Source organism: Diadema setosum, chromosome 8 (genome assembly GCF_964275005.1).
Source record: "Diadema setosum chromosome 8, eeDiaSeto1, whole genome shotgun sequence".
NCBI lineage: Eukaryota > Metazoa > Echinodermata > Echinoidea > Diadematoida > Diadematidae > Diadema > Diadema setosum.
Genome location: NC_092692.1, coordinates 9,245,351 through 9,266,188, shown reverse-complemented (window position 1 = coordinate 9,266,188; position 20,838 = coordinate 9,245,351). Strand labels below are relative to the sequence as shown.

The window sequence follows — 20,838 nt, the reverse complement described above, 5'->3', positions numbered from 1 at the left end:
CCTGGTGTCGATATCAGTCATTCTGTGTGTTGTAGTGTTGTTGACCACTAATGTGGTCTAGCGCCCCCTGTTGTTGAAATGTAGTGTGAACACCAGAAAATGGCAGAATAAATAGCCAGAAGTGAAACGCCAGATTCGCCGTGATATTTCTCTTTATTGAGTCGTCCAAGTTGGTAGTCAGTAGATTTATTAGCCTCTGACACAAATCACACAACTCTACAATGGCGACGAGAAGTTTGTAATGTGCTTACGAGCCCATGTTTGCTGCAGATCAGCGGGCCCCAACGAATGCTTCCAGTACGTGATAGCAATGCAGTAATTCATCCCTGTAGTCCCATGCATTGTCTTCCATGGTGTCAACGAGTGCATGACGTCGTCACAGTGCAGTGAGTGAGTGAGTGAGTACCAGTAGTCTTCGTTTGTTTTTGAATACAAGTAGGCCTACACAAGTAGAATGAGTGCCTTACCAGCTTTTCCACCGTTTGTTGATACCGACAACAATCCTGGCCCTCAGTGGACCAAGTGGCTAAATCGCTTTGAACGGTTAATGGTGGCACTAGACATCTCATCAGCCAAACGAAAAAGAGCCCTCTTGCTCCACTATGCTGGACCGAAGGTGGACGAAATCTTCGATACACTCCAACACGTAGGTGACGACGATGACTATGAAAAAGCTGTCGATGCCCTAAACAAGTATTTTCAGCCAAAGTCCAATTCGATGTATGAAGTGTACATCTTCCGCCAGGGAAAGCAAGAACAAACCGAGTCCCTTGACCAGTATGTCACTCGCCTTCGCATGCTTGCAAAAAATTGCAAGTTTACAGATACTGACAGGGAGATAATGGCTCAGGTAATCGCCCACTGTCAGTCTCCTAAACTCCGTAGGCAAGCCCTCAGCAAAGGGGACGATCTAACACTGACTAAATTGCTGGATATTGGGCGGGCTCTGGAAGCCAGTGAAGTACAGGCCAGAGCTTTCGAATCAACAGACACCACTCACAATGCTGTCAACGCTACAAGAGGTCGCAGTCTTCAGCGGAATAGAGGCCGCAGACCCCCAAGGGCGAATAAGTCATCCCAATTCAGAAGTTACAAACAGGACGGCCAGAAGCAACATGTCCATAACCAAAATGCCACACGTCCTCAAACGACACCCAAGCCTTCTGGGACATGTTATTATTGTGGAGGCCCATACCCCCATCAAACGTCCTGCCCAGCAGCAGGAAAGCAGTGCAAGGCATGCAACAAGACGGGCCATTTCGCCAAAGTATGCCGTTCCTCATCACGGAGAGGGAAAATCAACAATGTAAAGGATGGCGATGATGCGACTGGAACCAGTGTCAACCAACCAGACGATGAATATTCATTCACCATTCGAGACAAAATCTACAGTGCTCAGAACAGACACAACCACTTACCCACTACACAGCTGACGGTTGGTGACAAAGGAATGGAGGTGATCATCGATTCCGGGGCGACGGTGAATATCATGGACGCACCCACATTCCATGACCTGAAAACCTCGCACAAGTTCAAACTGCATAAGGCCCATTCTCACATTTTTCCGTATGGATCGGATGAACCCATTCCAGTCATTGGTGTTGTGAATGTGCCTCTCCAGACGAAACAACACACACGCTGTGATGCAGAATTTTTTGTCGTGAAGTCCAACACAGGCAATTTGCTGAGTTTTGAGACTGCATCTGTGCTCAAATTGATCACCATCAACCAGGTATCTACCACTCTGACTGACGAGATCTTCACGAAGTATGCAACTCTATTCCAGGGCACAGGAAAGGTGAAGGGAAAGCAAATCAAGCTACACATCAATCAAGAGGTGAGACCAAAGCAACAGAAGCATCGTCGTATCCCGTTCCACACGAGAAAGGACGTGGAGAAGGAACTGGAGAGACTAGAGAAAGAGGACATAATCGAGAAAATCGATGGACCTACCCCCTGGATCAGCCCCATTGTTGTAGTACCGAAATCTGACGGACAGGTACGCATTTGCATTGACATGAGAGAAGCCAATCGTGCCATAGAACGAGAGAGACACCCAATGCCGACGCTGGATGAACTCATAGAGGACATGAATGGTGCAACAGTCTTCAGCACTCTAGATCTCACAGCAGGCTACCACCAGTTTGAGTTACACGAAAGCAGCAGATACATCACCACATTCAGCACTCATGTTGGCCTCAGGAGATACAAGAGACTGATGTTTGGAGTCAACTCGGCTAGTGAAATTTTCCAGGCTGCAGTGGCTGAACTCCTGAGTGGACTAGATGGTGTGAAAAATGTGTCAGACGACATAATCATCTACGGGAAAAATCAGGCTGAACATGATTCCCGACTGAAAGCAGTGCTAGATCGACTCAACTCCCACAATGTCAGACTCAAGAGAGAAAAGTGTCAATTCTCACAACCCTCTGTGACATTCTATGGTCATGTCTTCAGCAGGCAAGGATTGAGCCCAGACCCCAGGAAAATCGAGGCCATAATCAATGCTGACGCCCCTCAGAATGCTAAAGAGATGAAGTCACTACTAGGCCTGGCATCCTACATATCCAGATTCATCCCGGACTATGCTGCACTTACAGCACCCCTTCGAGCATTGACTCATCAGGATGTACAGTGGACTTGGGGTGAGCCGGAAATCAGAGCATTTGAGAAACTGAAAGAGGTACTGACAAACGCACAGACAATGTCATACTTTGATCCAACCAAACCCACAGTACTACTGGTGGATGCGAGCCCCAAAGGCCTTGGTGCGATGCTCTGCCAAAACAACCGACCGATTTCGTATGCAAGCCGATCTTTGACAGACACCGAGACCAGATACTCCCAGACGGAGAGAGAGATGCTTGCTGTTGTGTGGGCAGTGGAACGATTCCACCTCTACTTGTACGGTGCTCAATTCCAGGTCATCACAGACCATAAACCTCTGCTCAGGATCTTTGAGAAGCAAACCCCTATGTCTGCCAGAATTGAACGGTGGAGACTGAGACTGATGCCGTATAACTGCAAATTGGTGTACAGACCTGGCAGAGATGAGGAAAACCCAGTCGACTACTTGAGCAGACACCCAGACAAAGTAGAAGTACGCTCACCAGACAGAGATAGCCAGTACCTGAACTATGTCTGCAGCCATGCAGTACCCAAAGCAATGACATTGGCTGAAGTGACGCAAGCCACACTGGAAGACGAGAATCTCCAACTTCTGATGACAGCCATTGAGACACAGAGACACGAACATTGGAACAGGCCAGAACTGAAGCCATACCAGTCAAGCAAAGAGCAATTTTCGGTGCATGAAGGCGTGATCCTCAGGGGAAACAGACTAGTACTCCCAACAAAATTGGTCAACAAGGCAGTAGACCTGGCCCATGCCTCACACCAAGGAATTGTGAAAACAAAGAGCCTCCTCAGAGAAAAGGTTTGGTTCCCAAGGCTGGATCAGATGGTGGAAGAGAAGGTGAGGTCATGCATACCCTGCCAAGCTGCCGTATCAGATGGAGCTGAGAGACCAGAACCCCTCAGAATGACGGACCTCCCAGATGGACCATGGCAAGAAGTCTCGGCTGATTTTCTCGGTCCACTACCATCAGGTGAATACCTGCTAGTTGTAATCGACGACTACAGCAGATACCCGGAAGTGGAAATAGTTTCTTCGACATCAGCCAAAGCAACTCTTCCTGCCCTCGACGCAATATTTGCTCGACAAGGTGTGCCGGTTACCGTCAAAAGTGACAATGGACCTCCATTCAGTGGCCATGAGTTCAGTGCATTTGCCGATCACCTGGGATTCAACCATAGAAAGGTGACGCCGTACTGGCCTAGAGCTAATGGAGCTGTTGAACGGTTTAACAGAGCCCTTGTGAAAGTTATCAGAACAGCTCATACTGAGAGACGAAGCTGGAAGCAGCAACTCTTCAAGTTTCTCAGAGCTTATCGAGCTACACCCCATTTGACAACAAATTTGTCACCGTGCCAAGCCCTGAACAGACGAGAGATGAAGTGTGAGCTGCCACATATCACACTCCCCCTGCATGAAGTGGACTCAGAGAGCCTCATGAGAAACAGAGACAGCATCCAAAAGAAAAGGATGAAACAGAATGCTGACAAAGCTATGAACAGCAAACACAGTGAGGTGAAGGAAGGTGATGTTGTACTGGTCAGGCAGCCAAAGTCGTCAAAGGCTAGCTCTCCATTTGACCACAGACCACTGATCGTTGTCAGCAGAAAAGGCAACTCTGTCGTAGCCAGGAGAGGTAACTACGTCACAAAGAGGAACATTTCGTTCTTCAAGAAGGTGAATGCTGAGGTACGCCATGATGACGACCCTCCTGACTCTGATGTCGACGACATCGCAGACCGACGAGACGACATCGATGACCTACCTGCAGACGACAACGCAGGCGATGTCAACCAACCCCAACGACCGTTCCGGAGGACCCCAGTGCGACGATCTGGTAGGCGACGTCGAATGCCAGTTCGATTCCAGGACTACGAGATGTGAGCGCGACGATCCAGTAGATGACGTCGAATGCCGGTTCGATCCTACGACCATGAACCTTGAGCGGTTGCTGTATTATTTTTGTAGATTTTAGACCTTTTGATTTTACTTGTTTGGTTTTTTTCTAAAAAAAAAAAAAAAAAAAAAAAAAAGAAACATAAGGAAAGATTTGGTGAACTAAAGAGTTTGAACATTCAGGAAGATTGAATAGAAACTATATGAAAGTTCATGCTGGACTTACGATTGCATGATACGAACTTTGGACTCCACATTCCGCGGTCATTTTACGCTATGCTGATCCGGTTGCGAGCATCCTGCTCTGTATACCACAGGAACTCTGAACTCTGAACTCTGAACTCTGAACTCAAAATGCTGAACTCTTTTTTTTCTGTGAACCCAACAATCTGTTTTATTCACCAGATTGTTACATATTTTTACACTCTCAAGACATGGCGCTTATGTTAGACAATCACCGGACTGTGAAGTTTTTGGAACGTGAAGTTCACCCTTATGCTGTCAAGTGTTTCAAGCATTTTGGTGTTTTAAGAGTTATCATGTTTTAATTGTTTCAAGTGTTTCAAGCCAAAACTTCTGGAATTCTGGAGTTATCTCGAAAGAAACTTTTGGAAAAAAAAAAATGAACAAGAATTATTTGGAAACCATATTTTTGATAATGTGCATTGCAGACACAGCACAGATTTCATATGTTTCTGAAAGAATGGTTTTGGATAAGTTTTAATACAAACAAACAAAAAAAATGATAGGATGTTTGGAGTTAAAACAAAACAAAGCAAAACAAAAAAAAAAGGAAAAGGGTGATGTAGTGTTGTTGACCACTAATGTGGTCTAGCGCCCCCTGTTGTTGAAATGTAGTGTGAACACCAGAAAATGGCAGAATAAATAGCCAGAAGTGAAACGCCAGATTCGCCGTGATATTTCTCTTTATTGAGTCGTCCAAGTTGGTAGTCAGTAGATTTATTAGCCTCTGACACAAATCACACAACTCTACATGTGTTGTCCAAAGAGATTTTCCCCAGTGGTGGGGAGGAAAAATCTCTTTGGTGTTGTCTATGTACGAACCCTTACATTTTGACCCTGCTCGCAGCGCCAAAAATGTAAGGGTTCGTTAGACAACACACAGAATGACTGATATCGACACCAGGAATATGCAATCTGTTCTCTTTTACTTTTGCCGGCACGGCACACAAGCTTTACCTCTAATTCGTCGTTACATCGTCGTTCCTCCTCTCTCTTTTCTTACATCGATCTCCACCAATCGTGATCGTGATCGTTCTACATAATCGATCTACTATTCCCCTAACACGTCTCTGAAAACGCCCACCCCATCCCATACAACATTAAAAGTCTACATTAATGTTCGCTACCTTTATCTGTCCGAATCCAGGAAGTGACGGGAGACTTTCACAATTTTGGCCTAGCTAATCAGAGAAATAGAGAGAGAGAGGGGGGGGGGGGTATAGAAGGGATCGATCTCGAGACTGAAAGTTGCGATCCTGGGTAACTTCGAATTATGGTATGCCAGTCAGACCGCATGTAACACCCTGTTCAAGCCTTCTCATTTATCGTACGCGTATGCATGGACCTTGCGGACATGAATACGTAATGAGCTGGAAGACCATATTTTCAGAGTCCCTGTAAATCTAAACGACATTACCAATCTTCCTGATTAATACATCGATAAAAAGCTGAAAAGTTGTACTTTGATGACATCCGACTACTTGAAAGGTTGTGACATATAAAATATACTGAACAAGGAAATTATAAAATATAAAATTTGCATATTTTTCATTTTTCTTAGGGGGTACATTAGAACAATGAAATAAACGTGGACCAAAATCGAAGAGGTATGAAATGAAAGAGGAAATATCATACTATGGAAATATGATGACTTCATGTGGACTGATTAGGCCAAAAAAAAAAAAATGGTTTGTTTGCCCTTCGCGACCGACCGAAAATCACGGAAATTTCGGGTCGCGTTTTTTTTTTTTTTTTTTTTTTTTGCTCTTTCAAGTTTATTTTTTTCCACAAATTTCATCTTCTACAGATTGTGAATGGTTTTAAACCCAAAATTATCCATTTTAAGCTAGAGAAAGAATGAAAAAAAGGCTAAATTTTTTTTTTTTTTTTTTTATCATCTCATCGACCCGTCGTAATTGTGTTCGGGCCGCGCGGGTCCACAGGCTACGTTTTATAGCATGCATTGCATGCTACAATGTAGCTACCTTTTTGGCTCACATGCGTGCACGCGCACGAAATCCAATCAATGCATGTGCACTTAGTACATGGCTGCACACTGGCGACCAGTAATTCGCGCTAGCTTGCGCATTGGCGCTGCTCACGCACTGCCATGCCATGCAATACAATGGTCATGCAAAGCATGTACAGTGTAACTGCTTTATGTTTGCTTGCGATCGGCGGTCATGCCAGACAAGAAGCATTGATAGAATTAGAAGCTCACGCATTTCTGGGTCATTTTACTCACGATCCGATCCCGGCTTCGCAGCAGCGTGGCAGTTGACATGTTAGAACTAATTTACTTGTGTCGATTTTTAGAAAAGTAAAAACATATTCGATATTCAGCAATACAGTAAATGGATCTGATTGCGTTCAGTTTCATTTTACACAGTCATTTCACAAATGAATATTTTCATTCGTTCAGAATGATCTCACAATGAAGATAGGCGCAAAAAGGATCACGAAATCGGCCCTTCCGTGTACTTTTTAAGAACGCATGCACAAAATGTGAAGAGATAATACTAGGGAGAAAAAAAATCATGAAATCATCGCAGTCCCGCTTACATATGAGGTAGAAATCGTCCCAAAAAGGATCATGAATTCGGCCGGCCGCGTCGTACACCTTTCAAAAGCTCATGTACGAAATGCGAAGAGATTATAGAGGAGAAAAAAAAAATAAAGGACACATTTGGTACGTGCATCATAAAAGATTACAGCCGAATAAAAATTCACGAAATCAACGCAATCCCGTTGAAATTTGAGGAAATAATAGGCGCAAGAAGGATCTTGAATTCAGTCCTGCATGCCGTGTTGGTTATCAAAAGGCATGCACAAATGCGACGAGATTATCGGGAGAAAAATAAAAAACACATTTTTACCCTTCTGGTGCGTGCATTACAAAAGATTACATCCGAAGTAATTAATGAAATCGCCACAAACCCGCTGATATTTGAGGTAGAAATAGGCGCAAAAAGGAACGTGAATTCGGCCGTGTCGTATACCTTTTAAGAACGCATGTACGAAATGGGAAGAGATTAGCGGGAGAAAAATAAAGGACACATTTTCATCCCCTTTTGGCGCTTGCATCATAGATTACAGCCGAGTAGCAATTCATGAAAATTTCGCAATCCCGTTGAAATTTGAGTAAACAATAATAGGTGCAAAAAGAATCTCGAATTCGGCCCTACATGCAGTGTATAGTTTTGAAAACGCATGCACAAATGCGAAGAGATTATCGGGAGAAAAATAAAGAACGCATTTTCAACCCTTCTGGTGCATGTATCACAAAAGATTACAGCCGAAATAATTAACGAAATATCGCAATCCCGCTGATATTTGATGTAGAAATAGGCGCTAAAAGGATCGTAAATTCGGCCGTGTCGTATACGCATGTACGAAATGCGAAGAGATTATAGGGAGAAAAATACAGGACTCATTTTCAACCCCTTTTGGCCCGTGCATCATAAAGATTACAGCCGAATAATAATTCATAAAGTCATCGCAATCCTGTTGAAGTTTGAGGAAACAATAGGTGCAAAAAGAATCATGATTTTTGGCCGTGTCGTATATCTTTTAAGAACGCATTTACGGAATGCGAAGAGATGATGGGGAGAAAAATAAAGAACGCATTTTCAACCATTCTAGCTGGTGCGTGCATCACAAAAGATTACATCCGAAGTAATTTATGAAATCGTCACAATCCCGCTGACATTTGAGGTAGAAATAGGCGCAAAAAAGTATCATGAATTCGGCCGTGTGGTACATCTTTTAAGAACGCACTTACAAAATTCGAAGAGTTTATCGGGAAAAAATAAAGGACGAATTTTCAACCCCTTTTGGCGCGTGCATCGTAAAATATTACAGCCGAAGTAATTTATAAAATCGTCACAATCCCGCTAATATTTGAGGTGGAAATGGGCGCAAAAAGGACTGCGAATTCGGCCCTGCATGTCGTGTACCTTTCAAGAACGCATGCACAAATGCGAAGAGATTATCGGGAGAAGAATAAAGAACCCCTTGTATCGCGTGCATCAGAAAATATCACAGCTAAAATAATTCCTTAAATCATCGCAATCCAACTGACCACCAAGAGCAGGTTACGCAGCAAGTTCGTGCGCTGATGTTTAGAAAAAGTCACAAACGCATTTGATACAATCTGATTTTGTTCATTATCATTTTACACTAATTCACAAAGAAACATTCTAATGTTTTCCTGTCTTTATTTTTAAATTTCTTGTGCAATAAATAATGCAAGTTTAAAAAAAGAAATTAATCTGTAAAATGTACATGAGGGGGGGGGGGGGTACATCCATAAAAAACAAGAAAATAAGTTTGCAAGTCATTTAATGTTTTTTATGTTGTCGTTGTTGACCGGTAAATTTTCTGTTCGGACCTGTAAAAAATAGTAAAACGGGGCATTTACCGGTCCGACAGAGACAGGTCGGACCGGCAGAAAAAATGTTAGTGTGCAGCCCTTCACAAGATGGCTACTTTTGCAGCATCTGTTACCAGCTGTCATGGCACCAAAACTGTTTGGAGTTCAGTTGTCAGCATCTCACTGGAAGGTACTTTTTTGGAGCTGTTTGCAAAATTTAACAAAGATGAACGTTATAAGTGTTTGTCAGTGAGTGTTTCTGCCTCGCGTACCGGGCCCTGGCAAGACGTAAATTTGAATGAATCTTTTGGAGTTTTGAGTGCATTGACATGGAAAAAAGGTACCCTGTTAAAAAAAAAAACAAAACAAAAAAAAAAAAACAAAAAAAAAAAACAAAAAACAAAAAACGACCTACCGACCCTCTTGGGTTTTGACAATTAAGGGCAAACAAACAATTTTTTTTTTTTGGCCTTATTGGAACGGGTCAGGTGATCGAATAAATCATTGCGTTGCACAGTTAATTTTTGACGAGATTTCAGTTTGCCGCGAATACGCGTTTCTGATTGGTTAATTCCCTCTGAGTGGAGAGTTGAAATAGTTGGTCAGCGCGGAAGGACAGTAAACGTGTGCTGTACATACAGTAATACTCTGTGTGTAGATAAAAGTGTAGGACCCTATGAGTGTGTGTGTGCGCGCGCACGATGTATGTATACGCGCTCGGGCTAAGATCTCCACGTCAACAACAAGAACAACACTCCACTCTGATCGACATCTCAACTTTGGCTTGGACTTTGTTTACTCAGCTAGCAGTAACTGTTGCATTAATGAATGGCTCATTATTAATCAATAATAAAAGATCTAAAACTTATTGTGCACACATAGTTCTTTGGGGATCTTTATTGTGAATTACAATAATTATTCCATCTAATTCCACTGTATACATCGCTGAGTAATTTAACTAATGATACCCTGAGAGCACATGATCATGCATGTATCTCAAACAGTGGCGTATCTAGGGAAAACGGCGCCCGGGGCAAGCACGAAAATTGCGCCCCTAATTTCTAAAAAAGTGTTCAACCCCAACACCATCCCGGTAGGGACTTTAAACAAAGTCCACATGATGCTTTTTCAAGCACTTAAAAGGGATCTTTTGAGGGTGATTTAAATGTAATTAATTTTGATAGATTTTGGCGAGCGAGCCGAAAATTTTTGTATTTCAGCTTACAAAACATGGAATTCTTGTCATTTTTTGCTTACCAAATCTTACAATTCTAATCAAGATAAAGTGGCGGCCTTATAGATAACGATTTATACAAAAAAACTGAGGACTTTAAAAAATACTCTAAATTAGTGCGCGCGAGTGAGCTGAAATTTGTATATGTCCTCGTCATCATCACGCAGTGGCGTATCTAGGGGGGGGGGGGGGGCAAGGGGGGCACGTGCCCCGGGCGCCACTCCTTGGGGGCGCAAAAAAAAAAAACGAAAAAAAAACGAAGAAGAAGAAAAAAAAAGGAAAAAAAAAAACGAAGAAGAAGAAGAAAAAAAAAAAGAAAAGAAAAGGAGAAGAAGGAAACAAAAAAAAAAAAAAAAAAAACTCGCCCGGAAGGGGGGGGGGGGGGGGGGGGGGAGGGAGAATGGTGGGGGGGGGGGGCAGAAAACCGAATCAAACAAGATAAAAACAAAATATGATGATGACGCGGACAAAATGACAATGTTTATTGTGTTCACACAAAAATTCCATGTTCTGTGAGCTGAAATACAAAAATTTTCGGCTCGCTCGCTGCGCTCGCTCGCCAAAATTTATATAAAAAAGAAGGTAAGAACAAAACGTGATGATGACAAAATGACAGTGTCTATTGTGTTCACACGTGTCATTTTATATTTAGCAGGCAAAATGTTTCACGGAGCAGCGGCTGCAATTTTGTTCTGAAGCGATCGCCAATTGGATCAAAAGAAGGCGCCAACGGTTTCGAACATACGGGGGGGGGGGGGCGCAAAAAACCCCGAATCAAACAAGATAACAACAAAACGTAATGATGACGCGGAAATATACAAATTTCGGCTCACTCGCTCGTACTAATTCAGAGAATTTTTTTCAAGTCCTCATTTTGTTGGTATAAATCGTTATCTATAAGGCCGTCACTATATCTTGATTAGAATTGTAAGATTTAATAAGCAAAAAATGACAAGAGTTTCATGATTTGTAAACTGAAATACAAAAATTTGGGGCTCGCTCGCTGCGCTCGCTCGCCAAAATTTGTATAAAAAAAAGAGAAGAAGATAAGAACAAAACGTGACGATGACGCGGACAAAATGATAATGTCTATTGTGTTCACTCATGTCATTTTATATTTAGCAGGAAAAATGTTACACGGAGCAGCGACTGCAGTTTCATTCGTACTGAAGCGATCGCCGATTGGATCAAAAGAGGATGCCAACGGTTTCGAACATACGGGGGAGGGGGGCGCAAAAAAAAAATCAAAAAAGATAAGAAAAAAACATAATGATGACGCAGAAATATACAAATTTCGGCTCACTCGCTCGTACTAATTTAGAGTATTTTTTCAAGTCCTCAGTTTGTTGGTATAAATCGTTATCTATATAAGGTCGTCACTATAATTGTGAGATTTAATAAGCAAAAAATGACAAGAATTCCATGTTTTGTAAGCTGAAATACAAAAATTTTCGGCTCGCTCGCTGCGCTCGCTCGCCAAAATTTATATGAAAAAAGATAAGAACAATACGTGATGTCCGTTTCTTCCATGTTTCTTCTAAACCACATAACATAATCATAATCATAATCATTCCATCACTTCGCGAAGTTCCATTTCTTGACTTGGCGTTTTCAAACACGCGACAAACGGAACATTGAAAACCAAATTCACGCTATCCATGTCCCTCCCGTTTTGCAGAGTAGTTCATGTTTTCTTCTAAACCACGCGATAAGACACAGAAATAGGCCCTATACCATCCGACGTTCCTATTTAGTTATTGAATAAAATCATTTGATTTTGTTTTTCGCGAGATACGCGAGAGAAAAAAAATATAACGCATTCAAGAACTAAATTTCATGTAGCGACACTCGTGGCCAAAATGGACAATAATATTGGAATGCGTGTGCAACTCATCATTATAACTATCCTTTCCATTTTTAGTTCCGACTTCCAGTTGCTTTGCTGGCTAGTAACTATGAGTGTTGATGATTAAAGCCGAAATTAGTAATGAAATCATAGCGATCTCCCCGGTTACAGTAGCGTAAAAATAGTTGAATAATGTATGTTAATCTACTTGAATCGGTGTTTAGAAAAAGAAACAAACGCATTTAACAGTTTGAATAGATCTGGGATTGTTCATTATCATGTAACAAAACATAATATAAATATGAGTGTGCATGATTAATGCCGAAATGATTAATGAAATCATCGCGATCCCGCCGGGTGACAGTAGCGTATAAAAATAGTTGAATAGCGCTTGTTAATCGACTGAGTTGGTGTTCAGAGAAAGAAATAAACGCATTTAACAGTTTGAATAGATCTGGGTTTATTCATTATCATTTACCACTGCATTTCACAATGAAGATTTTTCTTTCTTTCAGAATGGTCCACGAGGGACAGACTTGCGTAAAAAGGATAACAACCTTCCAAATTCAACATTGTCGCATATTTTTCAAGAACGGGTGTACAAAACGCGAAGAGATTTTCGGAAGAAAATAAAGAACGCATTTTGTAATCCCTTCGGGCGCAACGGTCATACATTGTATAGGATTACAGCCGAAATGATTCATGAAATCATCCTATTCCCGCTGGGCACCAACAGCGTAACATACCCACCGAACTAAAACATAGTGGAATGCGTGTCCCTATTCCCAACATACACGAGACCGTGCAGCCAAATTTACCGTGTTGCGTCGCCATCTTGTTAGGTCAATTTTTCCTTTTATGGAGTGCACGCTTAGGCGCGGTCAGCGGGCCACTGGTACGCGCGCAAGCAAGAGTACGCCGTCCAGTGGCTAGTGATTATGACGTAACAATGCATGTTTGTACATGACAATGGCCTTGCGCTTCGGAGACATAGCCCGCAAACAGATCGAGAAGTTTGGCGGAAAGTTACGTGGAAAGTTTGCGGTCACACTGGCAAAACTTCGAGTTAAACTTCTCGATCTTTTGCTAGTCTGACAAAGTCGATAAAAAGGGTCTAGAGCTCGACGAAATCATGTGTGCACGGGCGCTGTGTGTAGGCTGTATGACGGCTATGCGGAGGACTCACATTAGTTCTTTTAACTTGTTCTGCGGCGTTTTTTTTTTTTTGTCTTGCTGTTGAATTTCTAGATTGCTTTATTAACTCTAGAATAACATATGCACCGTAAATAAATCAAGTTTCTTCATTAATAAGCACTTTAATTTAGGCATAATGCTCGCCACTAAAAGAAGTTAGGCCCAGAGTTTCAGTTGCTCATCAAAAGCAGGCAAGATCCTGCGTCTGTCTTATTGCTTCATATCATCAGTGCTTCCACTTTTCAAGGTCAGTCCTCCTGAAATCAACACTAAAAACTCCTGGAATTTACAAGAATATCCTGGAATCAACATCATCACAATCGATAATCATCATAAATTTACACACTGTCAGTGTCACTGTCGTAGGCCCTAGCTCTATCTAGCTATGGAACCTGATTGGTAAAAATGGCAGAGGTAAAAATGACAGAGGTAAAAATGTCATAGTAAAATGGCAGAGGTAGAAATGGCAGAGGTAAAAATGGCAGAGGCAAAAAGGGATGGCAGAGGTAAAATGTCAGAAGTAATGAGAACGATTTCGTCAGAGGTAAACGTATGAAGAGGTTTTGAATAATGACCTATATAGCCAGAGCAAACTGTATTTTATCAAATTATCAAATCCAAATTGCAGATTTGAAGAATATTTATTGAATTATGTTTTAAAAAGATGACAGCTCTCTCATTATTCTGACTTTGATTCAAGTGCAATGGCGTAATCTGTCTGTTCAGAGGAATAATAAACCAGCCAAAAAAGAGCCTAGTATAGGCCTATGGGAAATTATCATTATTATTATTATTACTTAAGGGGGTTTCAACAATGCTGCATAGCCCTTAAACAATATAATCCTATACGTTGTTTCGCCCAATGAAATTATCACACACACAAACACACACACACACACACACAAACACATACACACACGCACGAACCCACTTTTGGTATAAACATATACTTCTATACGCAGATATACAACATTTACTCTCACATACACACTCTTACACAAACGAATTCCGCTCACTTCCAGGCTAGTATATTGTCATTATTTTTCATTTTTTGAACTGTTTAGTGTAAAGAAGTGAAGGAGACATTGTCGAAGCGAACCGCTAATTTTTCACCTGTTCTATGTTATTTTCTCACATTCAGGTTTCGTAGGAGCCTATCTCACAAGACCTGATCACGACATAATGTAGAAGTAACTAGATACATCGCTACGACGACTGATATGCCTCCGCCATAATGCATGGTTCTCCTAATAGGTCTATAGTACAATGTCTTGACAATGTGTGATGACAGTTTCAAACAATTGGCAAAATATCAAAATGACAGGTTTGACACAAATGTGCTGAATGTTCACTTTCCTAGAACTAGGTTCAATTGGATGAATGATTAAAATGTCAGAGTGCAGGTATTTGGGGGAACTGATGAGTTTTACTTGACTTTTGACCCTTTTATAAGTTTATGCATTGAGTAATTTTTCAAGGTATTGAGAAAAAGTATAATTTCAGTATCTAATGGGAAAATAGCATTATCTAAACCTGGCCTCTGACCTTTGACCTCACAGTTCCAAAGAGAACCACTGTTAGGTTGAACATGCATAAATATGTAAGTTTCATGATGATACCTTGAGTTACTTTTGAGATATGGAGGAAAAAGTGCAATTTAGCACTTTCACTTGACCTTTGACTTTCTGACCTTTGACCTTTTGGCAAGAAACTTCCAACAGAATATAATTGGGTAATACATGTATACATCAAGTTAAAAAAAAAAACCTTCATTCATTGCATAAATATAAGGAAAGTAGTGATATTTTGAGGAGTTGACCTTGACCTTTGACCCCTGACCTTTGACCCATGACCCCCAACTTCCCTAGATAATCACTGCCCATCGGTACAAGCATATATACTAAGTTCCATGAAGATACCTTGAACCATTTGCGAGATATGGAGAAAAACATGAAATTTCTTTTTTTTTTCACAAAATAACCTTTGACCTTTGACCTTTGACCTTTGACCCTGCGACCCTAAAATCCACACAAAGTATTATCCCCCAAGGATATACCCTCATACCAAGTTTGATGTAAAACCACCACACGGTTCTTGAGATATCGACAAAAACAAAACGGGACGGACGGACGTACGGACGGACGGACGGACGACCCGAAAACATAATGCCTCCGGCCACTTCGTTGCGGAGGCATAAAAATACAAAACGCAAAAAACAAACTACAGCTAGATGTATCGGCAGACATCAGTAGGCTCATGCAAAATATTTCATTACATTGTTCAAAGATTTAGGAGTGATCCCTGAGGTTACTCCAAAATGAGTGAAAATGAACATTTTCACTCAAAATTCACTCCAATTTCACTCTAAATTCACTCTTTTTTGTATTCACTCCTTTAAGAGTGAATATTTTCACTCGATTTTTTTTTTTAGAGAGAGTATGTAGCACAGGAGTGTAGGAACATTAGTAGAGCATTTTGTGATACCCCTATTTTATATATACATATATATATATATATATATATATACATTTTCGTGTAATTAATGATTTGTTTAACCCCTAATTTGGGGGGAAATGGGACATCAAGCGCTGAGAAATGAGACAACCTGGAGAGAAATTAGATTACCATCATGACCAAAGTATATAGGATTTACATGTGCTGCGGGGAGAAATGTAACACTATGCCCGATTAAATTTCTCCCAGTGATAACAAAAACAGTAAAAGATCCCCGCCAATTTTTCATATCTGCATGTCTGTTATCAAGCAACTTTATTTTCAGAAGTTTGTACACTTATGGTCTTATTAAAATACCTATCAACATAGTATAGGACCTACGAGATCTAAGTTTGATATTTTACTGACAAGATACATGTAGAGCTGTATGGTAGTCAATATGTCCTTTTTCAGGTGTACCGAGGCTCATACTGATATAATTGGATTGTTGACTTGCCGACCATTTTTCAACTTTTATACATGAGTTTATATTTCTCCCCGTGTCCCATTTCTCCTCGGTCTCCCCCGTGCTTTAATTATTTCAGGAGAAGGCACGAAAAGCGCGTATTGCTAGAAAGGTGTCAGAAACATGAAGGAAAATAAAACATCTGTCACTTTTACCTCGTCATCTTGCATTTCTACGACTAAATTTTTATCAATGACATTTTTATCTCTGGCATTTTGACCACTGACATTTCGACCACTGACAACTTTACCTCTGACATTTGTACCACTGTCTTAATTAGTTACCTCTGCCATTATTACATCTGACATTTTCACCTCTGCCATTTTTACCACTGCCATTTTTATCTATGCCATTATTACACCGAATTGAGCATACCTCCTTGATCATACCATATACCAGGCGCGGTGGAGCACCCCAATTATCTCGCAGAAATCCATCGGCAGCCGAGCCTCATTTGCATAAAGTAAACAACATGTACTCGCGTAGTTGAGAAAAAGTAAACAACTTCTCAAGCTAATAACAATTTAAGGAAGCCTATTTTTGGATTAAAATTGGGTTAGTTTGAATTTGAAAACATGTCCGAATATTCACATATAACATATCAAAGGATTTGACAATGATAAAATGTGAAATTTTAGCGAAAACCTGGCGAGCAAAATTACCAAAAATATGCCTCGAAAATCATCCTAAGATTCACGAAGTGTGATTGCGGAACAAAAGCGCCATTCGGACAAAGTACACCGACATTTATTTATCTGCTTGCATTTTAAATGTCATACCGTAATATTCCCGGCCATGGTTGTGTCGGAAAAAACCAGAAGGTGATGTCAAAAATGACACGAACGCTAAGCGTACAGGTCGGTCCCATGTATATATAATCGCGTCACTGTAGCGTTGCATGTCACAGCACACACAACGCATTGCTGCATGCAGCGTGCGCGGCAGCAGCTCAGCAGTCACCGCCGTGCGACACTCGGCCACTGCACTTTTATTTGATCGAATAAATGTAATTTCTTACCTTCTACGAAGGAGATATTTTAACAGAAACAAAAACACGAGAAAGTAGAAGTATGCAGACTGAACTGAGCTGACATGTTAATCTAAAAACTGAGAACTGTGTTCTGAGACAATATAGATCTAAATGCAAAAAATCTACTCCTGTGTCACATTATATGGCATGTGTGAGGAAGAAGAAAATTTGGCCTAGGGAAGGGGGAGGGGGGAGGAGGAAAAACTATTTGTTCATAAATATGCGATGACACAGAAAATCCAATCTTTATCATTTTTTTTTATTTATATGATTATTATTCAAATCATTATTTTTTTTTTTGATTACCTTCTACTGGGTGGATGGCATAGTTGGACGAAAGCAGATGGGGGCCAGTTTATGTAAATCTGAATTATTTTCAGCGGCCATGTTCTTTATTGATGTACATGCAGGTAGGCATTAATTTTGTGTGTGTGTGTGTGTTTATCACTATCATGTGTGTGGTACTGTCTTTCTTCCTACGTACATTGTTTTAAAGTGTTTTTATGTATTATTAAGTACTAGTAATTTTTGCTACAATTATGTGTATGCACCTTCTTCCAACAAATCCTTCCATATTTCCTCTCAGATGTTGTCCACATTTACAAAATCATGTATCATAGATCCTTCTCACACATTCCAATAGCAACATCACTTTCCTCAATGATTGCCTCTTCCAACTCGGTGCACATCAATCGTACAGAAACGCATAAACAGAAGTATGCATCCCACTGAAGCTACGGTCACAGAAGTCCTTACGAACACTGTAAAAATGACCGATTTGTACAGCCCCAAATGGACAAAAATCTTTGTACGGCATTTGCAGGGATATCTGTGACCGTAGCTTTAATTCCGAGAGAAGTAATATTAGATTCTAGTTCACAAGTTAACAGAGGGATGATCTGCATGATTGAGTGCTTTGATTTCTACTTGAATTTTATTATAATTTAGAGTTTAAATGTTAGTGTTACTTAAATACGGTGTTATTCATTCAGCTTTGCTGGCCATGGTCATTGCTGAATTCATAACTAGGAATAGAAAATTTCATAACAAACACATTCCTGCTTATGATTTTTATGAAGAAGTTAATCGCATGTGCTACCAAAATCGCAAAAACAACGCGCAAAATCACAAGCTTCACACCCGGGCCTCACACATTCACAAACACAATCACAGGCTCCGCTCAGCTTTCTACCAACTGCTAAGGTCCACCGCCCGGGCCGGCCTGGCCGGGCCGAACCTCGAGCTCGGCCTCGACAGAGACGCGCCGCAGAGTCCGATCAAAACCACATCATGTCAGACCGTTACATTGTTATGATTATTTTACTCATTTAAACGAAACATTAAGATGTTTGTAAGAAATACAACATTCAAATATGATTATCACGAATGAAATTTCATCAAACTTCCTACTTACCAAATCACACAGCACGAGAATCCCAGCTGGCAAAATTGACTGCGGCCGCACAGCGTCACATGCAAACCAACAACAACGCACGAAATCCTGAATCTCACGTATCCACGCACGCATCCCCATGTTACGGGAAAAGAAATGACGTCATTTTCAAATGCTTCGCTGACTACAATTTTCTATTCCAAACCCTGTAGAAACAAGTTGATTTCTCAAAAAGTACAGGTTGAATCAAGCGAAAACTTTCACCATACATGGATTGAGGCCTGATGAACTTATGTTGCCAATTTCGGACACATTGGAGCCCGGCCATGGTCCAGTCGTAAAAAAACAGAGAGCATGTTTTGCGAGAGGTGATTTTCAAAAAGCTTTAATATCTCAAGTTCTAGTGCAGCAAATTTCATAATTTTTTCATCAAAAGGAAGATTTTTAAAAACTTAGATAGTGTGGGAAGTTTGAGTTTACTAGCGGCACGCATAGCGGCACAAGGAGAAGGTAAAGATTTGACTTTTTCATGCACTCAGTTTCGGGCAGCCGTGGATGCCCGTTGGAAATTCAAATAGAACGGGGCGATAATGAGATGCAAATTGGGGTGCTCCACCGCGCCTGATACCTCCCGTGTTACCAGTGTGCGCGCGATTGATGAGGAAGTGGGGGTGGGGTCACCGAACTAAAACATAGTGGAATGCGTGTTCACCCAGGAAATACGCAGCCACCAAAACTTGCTACCACCGCCATTTTGATAGGGCAATTTTTCCTTATATAGAGTGCACGCTATGTGGATCCAACCACTCTCTCATTTTCGATTGTTCATGAACGCGTCATGTCGCGAACCCCACCCCCACTTCCTCGATCATCAATCGCGCTAACAAGCAAGCAGAAAAAGAAAAAAAAAAGAAAAGAGAAAAAAGATTGTCAGCGCAAAAACAAAGGCCTTACTGCACTCACACTTCAAGGTTTCTGTTTTTTTTTTTTCTACAGCCACTTTTGCTCTTCCAAGGTAAAAGAAGTGGGGGAGGGGGTCCAAAGTGGTGACACCCTATGTATTCCTATTTATGGTGCAAAAAAGTGGAGGGGGGTGGGGGCGAGCTTTGAGAAGCTAGGAACTTATACGAAGAAGTATTTCAATATTACAAACACCTTGTAAATGTTAAGTTATCGTGTGAATGGGTGAAAACATGATGAAGATACTGTGTCTTTCATTTTTAATCATATGGGGTTGTTTGTGTGCATGATTAGAAATGTGCATGATTCATGCACACTATGAACTAAATGTTTGTTTTCAGACTTTTTTTAGTGACATAAAATCTTTGGAAAGGAGTGAACAAAAAAACATACAGAACAATTTTGTGTTGGTGTCTTTTTGGTAGGTGTTTCAGCTTGTGGGTCACCTGGTATATTGGGGAAAAGCAACGGTCATTTATCCCATTTGTGGAAGCAATGTCTACATTCTGGATCCTAGTGCACCGACTTCGGCGTGAGTATGAATTGTTCAAGTCAACATGGTATGCAAAGAAATTCTGAATGTGCACATTTTTGTAAGTTCTAGCATTTAGCCAAATGGAGTAGTATAACAATCTTGTCACATGAAAGTCTTAAACGTTGTTGGTTATTCAAAACAAATATTGTTATTTCAGACAAGTAGCTGGGAAAAAGGTCTGTCACGTAAATCTTCTTATAGTTTGTGACAGAGTTAACAAAAAGGAGAAGAAAAAGAAACAAACAACACCACACATTGATACTGCTACAGTCTGTGATTCTACCCTTGACTGCAAGATAATATGGGATGAATGGACTGTAGATTTGCTATGCCAGGAATGAGGATGTACAGTTTGGCACCAAACACAAAATTTTGCGAAGCTGTCACATTGTGCTCTAATAGAATAAAAAGATGCGACTTAAAATATTGTGTATTCATTTGTAAAGACTGTACAATGTACGTTAGGAAGATAAGGGTATTTTATCTTTTATAGAATGATAATTTTTGCATACTGATGGTAATGTATGTTAGAGCTCATAAT

At 40.9% G+C, this 20,838-nt stretch overlaps 1 protein-coding gene across 1 annotated transcript in view; it reads left to right on the top strand.

The window, feature by feature from the left end:
- The first annotated feature begins 454 nt into the window (after positions 1–454).
- The window catches only part of LOC140231797 (uncharacterized), a 27,068-nt gene continuing 6,684 nt past the window's right edge, over positions 455–20,838 (top strand). Inside the window, exon 1 of the mRNA XM_072311951.1 lies at positions 455–4,515. Within this exon, the coding sequence (XP_072168052.1) occupies positions 455–4,515 (4,061 nt within the window). The remainder of the gene's footprint in view (positions 4,516–20,838) is intronic.